General features: G+C 37.9%; 1 protein-coding gene across 1 annotated transcript in view; it reads left to right on the forward strand.

Annotated features, from left to right (window-relative positions):
- The window catches only part of CPZ (carboxypeptidase Z), a 38,866-nt gene extending 32,470 nt beyond the window's left edge, over positions 1-6,396 (forward strand). The window contains exons 9-11 of the mRNA XM_009285375.2: positions 211-350; positions 3,566-3,665; positions 5,373-6,396. Of these exons, the coding sequence (XP_009283650.1) occupies positions 211-350; positions 3,566-3,665; positions 5,373-5,728 (596 nt within the window). The 3' untranslated portion in view covers positions 5,729-6,396. The remainder of the gene's footprint in view (positions 1-210; positions 351-3,565; positions 3,666-5,372) is intronic.
- The last annotated feature ends 395 nt before the right edge of the window (positions 6,397-6,791 follow it).

A 6,791-nucleotide genomic window follows, 5' to 3' on the forward strand; every position in this document is an offset into this window, starting at 1 on the left:
AGTGTCGTTGTCATTAGTTAATTTGTAGTTGAAACGAGTTGTAGAATTCTGAATGTGTTGAATACTTTTTATATATTGGCCGTGCACACTCTTTACAATATGTATATCCACACCCACAGGGATTGCATTCAGCTGACTGCAACAGCAAAGCTCCAGTTAAGGGTTAAATGGCTTGTTCATGATCTCTCCTTTTTCTTTTTAAACCTGTAGGTATGGCAGATTTTAATTACCTTCACACAAATTGCTTTGAAGTTACCGTGGAGGTAGGATGTGAAAAGTTTCCTTTGCAGGAAGAACTGTTTACAATCTGGCATGAAAACAGAGATGCCCTTCTGAATTACATGGAAATGGTACAGCTCTGCTTTTACAGACCTTTGTGCTTAGGTTTTTTCTTCTTCATTCTTTGTCAATATTCACTTCTTTACTGTTTCCCCAGTTAGTTATCAACGAGATAGCACCGACTCAATCATCACACTCCACTCAGGACCCCAGTGCCTCAGTTTGTCTAGCGGGACACACATATAATATTTTGCCTACCTTGCAGGAATGATGGAGACTGAGGACTGTAAAGGCCTTGAAAACAGTGGAAAAGGGAATTGTCTGTCAATACTTTGTACAACATTATAAATCAACTGTCCAAAATGGAATGCTAGAGAAAACCCACATATTCAGAAAAATATGAATCAACCTTTCTCTTGAAGAATAAACCAAAAGGTTCTACTTTCCAAAGAGCTTCTGGAACTTTTTCCTTTCCATATTCCATGTTTGTGGCCCAAACCCTACCGCACAGCAGCAGGAGATTTAGATTCAGCTGAAATGGAGAGGTTCTAAGTATCTTGCTAGAAATGCCGTTTCCACACTTTTCAGCTTGATTTCTTGGGGAAAGTAGTTAAAAAAGATCTGAAACCTGATCTTCTAAAGGAGCAACTGTATGTTTGTGAGCATTGAAATATGCCATTTAAAAGTCATTTTTAATAGTAAGTTTAAGCTCAGCAAAAACAAATACCTCACTGACAATAAGTAAGTGAACACAGAAACAGAAGTTGCTCATCTTTCAGCCATTAGTAGATTAGCTTTCTGTCATGCCTTATTTTGATAGAGTACGCAGTAATTTAAAATTGTTAGGAGTGTTTTTATGGCCTTTCTAAGCAACCTTTTGCTACTTGTGGTAAGTATTATCATTCAATAAAGTCTACAGTACAGACCACCAAACTCATTTCATTTTACAGCTGTCTGATGAAAATGAGTTTTAGTGAATCCAAATGGAGCTGGGTTAAATCCATATATATTGCAGTTGAAGTCTTCAAGATGTAAAGATTTTTATAGTGTGAGATACTGTAGAAGTCTATGCCGGAAAAGCTTTTTGAGTAAATGCAGGACAGTAAGCAAAACAACTTTGTAGATAAGGATGACTGAATTACTCCCGATAAGGATTAAGTCTGCCATAACCAATTCAAACTTTTCTTATTCTGATATATACCAGGCTGTTTGGTGTGTGTACAAATCTACTTGGCTTAACACGCAGAAGTAGAATTCATTTTCATAAACGCTGATCTCTTCTCCCCATCAGACGTGGTATCAAAACACTCTCCCAAACTTACGTGGCACAGACTTGAGGCAAAACCAAAGACAGTGTATTTACTAGATCAAAACAAATCGACATTGTTAAAGAAATTTCAATTTTGTCATTTTTATCCCATCATGTTGTAATTGCAAAATTATTATTGAAGTTGGATGAGGTCATACTACTTTGAGTATGTCTTCATTGTAAATTAAATTTGGGTCTGAGATGACTCTTCTGACCAGATTTACCCACTATCCATATGAGAAATCCTCAAGACCATGCTGAAAAACAAATTGCAGTGCTTCATCATAATAGTTCTTAAGGGACAGTTTTCAAGTCCTTACACTGAGTCGTTCCTAAACCCTCTAGTGAATAGCTTGACTCAGTATGGAACGGCTATTTAACAAGAGCAGTGACAACACAGCCTCACCTTAAATAAAAAAATGCTGTCGCTAGACTAGAGGGGTTTTTTCCAGCTTCGTATTAAGAATTACTGTAAAGTTGGATATTTTAGTGTTTATTTTTAAACATCTCTATATTCCAACAGAAAAGCAAACATTTTTTTTCCATTGTTTTGATGCTTTGTTCTTTTTATCTAATTTTCTTTTGTGACAAAGGATAACGTGGAGGCAAAAATGGGAGGAAGAGAAAGAAGGGTGGGGGGAAGTGAAGTAAAGAACAGCTCAAGTTGATCATAGCAGTTCAGGAGAAAAATCAAAATGGAATCACTTTTCACTTAAAAAGGTCATATAGAGTTTCCAATAGAAAATGTTTTTATTTCGGAAGGTTGCAAAAGAAGAACCCTAAGAGGTTTAATGTTTAAATACTTGGATTTCTTCCTGTTTTGTTTTGTTTTATTGAACTTCAAATATAGTGAGCTGTTTGTGCACCTCCTTGTGTGACAGAATTCACACCGCTCTTTAGTTTGTCACCAACCACGTTTCTCATCACCTCAAGCAGCTGGGTTCTGTGCTTGTAGAGAAGGGAAAAAGGATATTATACACACTGCTATCACGACGTTCTGACATGTAGTGAAGTGTAGGCAGCAGAGCGATGATGAGTCCCAAGCAGCTAAAGAATTCCCTCATCTATTCCTATTCACTAATATTAAATAAGAATATTAACAAATTAATAATTTTCTTAAATATTATATGTTGATTAATGTGCATTAGTGTATTTGAGAATTATTAACAAATATTGTGTTAAAGATTGTACATTAAATAATACTAATATAAAAGCATCCATCTTACTCTTATTTTATTCTTATGCTTCTGCTCTACTTTAAATTAGTAGCAGTGTGTCTATCACAGGACAGTTGTTCAGTTTTGGTTCTTTACCTCTAAGCAGTTTGGGATTCTTTTAGATTCAGTGAAAGAAAATGAAAACTATATATTTCAACTAATACTAAAGACCTGGTTTCCTTATACAACCCGCATTAATTGATTCTACTGCCAGGATGGCAGTGTATTTTTTGATAAGTGGTACTGTGTGAAAGCTAATAATTCTGCTTGGTTCTGATTTGTTTCACACATCTTTTAGTGCTGCACTTTGAATAGATTAAAGGGCCGTTGCTGCATGCTGAATTAACTTCACTCATAGCACCAGTGATGCCTTCTCATTGTGTATAGAGCATCAGATTGTTTTTTAAAGCCTTAACTTTTCATTTGTTCATGGTTCTGTGTCTAGGGCAGACATTCAGAACAGTCTTTAAATACTATGGTCAGATCATGAGGTGCCAGTGATCTGTGCAGAGAAGGGACGCTCAATTCAGAGCCACATACCTAGCCCAAAAAAGCTCTTGTTCAGTTATTCCTTTCCCTCAGCCCCCTTGGAGCTCCCAAAACAGAGGCAGTGATCTGAAGGGGCTTTAGCGCCCGAGAGCCTCTGTAACGGGTTGAACCTCTTGAACATTGTTTCCTCTCTACGGGGGTTTCCTTGTAGAAGATGAGGAGGTAGTACTATAGTAAATGACTCCCATCTAACTTTGCTTTGCTTTGCCAGGTTCATCGGGGGATAAAAGGAATTGTGTCTGATAAGTTCGGCAACCCAATAAAAAATGCTCGTATTTCAGTCAGGGGCATCCAGCATGATGTCACCACAGGTAATATTTTTAGTTTGAGCTTTTTCCTGGGGCAGGGTGAAAGCACTGAGAGCTTAACCTGCAAAAGTCTTGTCGTATTTGATAGAAATGGCACCTTAATAGAGAATTGAAGGTTCAGCTCTGGGTTTGTTTCTAGAATAACAGGAGAGAAGACACGTCAAACTGGCTGTTGAGTCTGTCGTGTCTCTGGGATGACGCAGTCCTTGCTGTTAAAACTTCCACCTGGAACTGCCTGCTGTCCATCAAAGCCAATGTGTCTTCAGTGAGATTCAGAAACCCACCTTTATGTTTCATGTTTGGGGGAATATGGCAATAGCCCTGCTCAGGGGCTGTAACTCAGCATGTGGAGGCGCGGCGCCCTGATAGAATAAGGTAGTTGAAATATTGTGAGCGTGAGGTGTAGACATTAGAGTAGGGTCCACACTGATTTTAACAACAGGAATAACTGTTGTTCTTGATTGAAGGGCAGGCAACTTTTTTTGGTCGTGTGGAAAATCGCATGAATATATGCGATTTTTGGACAATAGTTATATCAAATGCAAAAAATGAGAACGTTGAATTATGTTCACTTTATACCTGTCGCCAGCTGGTAAACAGGTATTGAGGCATATGCAACTGCTGACTTTCACAGTCATAAACTTCTGAGCTTTTAGGCTCTCACTGAAATCAATGCTCTCATTTTATTATTGATTTCAGTGAGAACAGGGTAGGCCATAGGAGTGCAAAATAGAAGACATGAATGGTAACATTTTCTCTAATGATAGTTGTTGAATCAATTCGTAAAGCCAGAATGGTTTCTAAAGTAGTGGATGCTTTCCAGGTTTCAAAAAAACTAACATTAGAGGGGATACAATGGTGGAGATGATGCAGATTCTTGAGGCTGGTGGGAGACTCTGGCATGAATTAGGGTCTTTTTCAAACTTCTTCCCAGACAATGGCTTTCCATTGGCAGTGGACCTTTAAAGAATTAAGAATTAAATAAAAAATGTGTTTACATTGAAGGAAAAAGGAGTATTTGTTCTTGAGTTAGGTGGGGTTAAGAATGTCATATGATTAAAATGTCTTTTAATTTGTGTTAAAAAAGACTGAGGAATTCCATGAGAAAATAACATCAATGCAATATTAACTGAGTTGAAAAACTTACCATTCAAAATAAAGGAAATTTAAAATGAAGGATAAATATTCTGTTTTAAAACTCCCTGCTTTTCCCTGCAGGCTCTAGCCTTCAGCTGGAGGAAATTTACATCCATTTTACACTAATGGCAATTGCTGTAGCTCCGACTCCATAGTCTTAGGTGCTATAATGTCTAATGTCTAATTGAATGTTATATAATAAAAGCAGGGATTTCTTGGCTCCTTAGACATGCTATAAAGTTTCATATAGTTTTAAATTCATTCGATTTCTTCGGAGTTATTCCTTGTACCCCTGGGAAAGCAGCATAAGGGAAAGCTTCCCTTCCCCTTGATACAGGCACAGCAGTTACTGACATTTTCTATGTGAAATTTACTCCAATAGTTCCCAAAGGCCAGATTTTCACAGGTGGAGTCTCTTTTTGTCATTCAAGAGTTTGCTTCTGAACTTTTTTCAAAACCTGCCCCCTAAACGCTTGTGCTATCTGTGCATGTGTCTGTATGTGAATATGTAACTATAAAGGATGCAAGACTAAAAACTAAGCTCAGTTTTGTTGTGCCTTTACCTTTCCTAAGCTGCTGATGGAGACTACTGGCGACTCCTGCCGCCGGGGACATACATAATCAGCGCCCAAGCGGTGGGATACAGCCGGGTGATGAAGAGGGTCACCCTTCCTGCCAAGATGAAACGGGCTGGGCGAGTCGACTTTGTATTGCGACCTGTTGAGGCTTGGCCTAACAAGCTCCTCCGCCGGTCGATGGAAGACATGTATGACCCGTATGACCCGCTGGAGCTTTTTGACCCTCACGCCCAACACGGGCAGCCCGAGGCTCGAGGCGGGTCACCGCCGGGCAGGGAGAAGCCCTGGTGGTGGTCTTACTTCAGCTCTCTAGACCTGCACAAACCTCTGTGGCTACTCAAGCAGCACTGAACGGCGTCACGGTGCTCTGCTCACCTGGCTCTTCTGCCCTTCCACCCGCCTTCAGACGCTCTCACTGCTCTTGGCAATATTTAAATCTGTTTCATTTGAAAATACAATGTTAATTCAAGCACGCTTTCTTCTTTTGTTTTCTCTTCACACACAACTGAGTATGTTCAAGTGTTTTTATATATTAAAAACAATAGTGCACATCCCTTCAAACGCCAGGTTTTATGCAGTTTTTTTCTTGGTAACGCTCTGTACTTCTGCCCATGTAGTTAATCATCACATTCATTATTTATTAGCTTCTAAGTACCTGCAGGAAAATATTCCTGATCTTTTAATGCATTTTTGTACATCTTAACACATTAATGACTATATACTAAAAACAACTTTCAGAAACATTCAGAAAAGTCTTTTCTTTCCTCTAATATGCTTACTTTAGTATATTAAGTTCAGTTCATTAACTCTTCTAATACAGCTCACAATGATTTTTTTTTAAATTCATTGTGTGATATTAGCATTGATTTTGGACAGAAAAAGAAAATCATTAGGTATTAGGAATTTGGAAATAAATCTGCATCTGAATAAGTAACACATTCAGTAAGATGGGCTGCTCATAGGCAGTTCAGTATCAATGACATATTTTCCCAAGTTTCAGAAGTTATCCTTTGAAGACATATGTACTAAAAGTGTTAAATCTTTGCAGCCTTCCTCCTTTGAAATCTCTTGCACCAGGAGTAGGCCCATCAAATCAAGAAAAATGCTTGGAATGTAAACTCTGTTCCAAGGAGTCTGAATATCCAATCTTTATGATGTTTAAATGTTAATATAATTTGAACAGTTTTTAATCTGATAAGCAAATAGATTTTTAATCTATTTCAGCAAAATACTGAAAAATACTTTTACTGCTGGAAATACACACATCTATGACATAGAAAAATACATGAAATAATTAATGAGGAATTTAGGTTAAAATGAGACATATTACACTAAGATTGTTAACATCATGCATCGTTTTGAGTCTACATACTTGTTAATGAAACTTGTAGACACCAAAGAAGCCATGAACTTC

This window comes from Aptenodytes forsteri, unplaced genomic scaffold (genome assembly GCF_000699145.1).
Source record: "Aptenodytes forsteri isolate BGI_AS27 unplaced genomic scaffold, ASM69914v1 Scaffold88, whole genome shotgun sequence".
NCBI classification, from domain to species: domain Eukaryota; kingdom Metazoa; phylum Chordata; class Aves; order Sphenisciformes; family Spheniscidae; genus Aptenodytes; species Aptenodytes forsteri.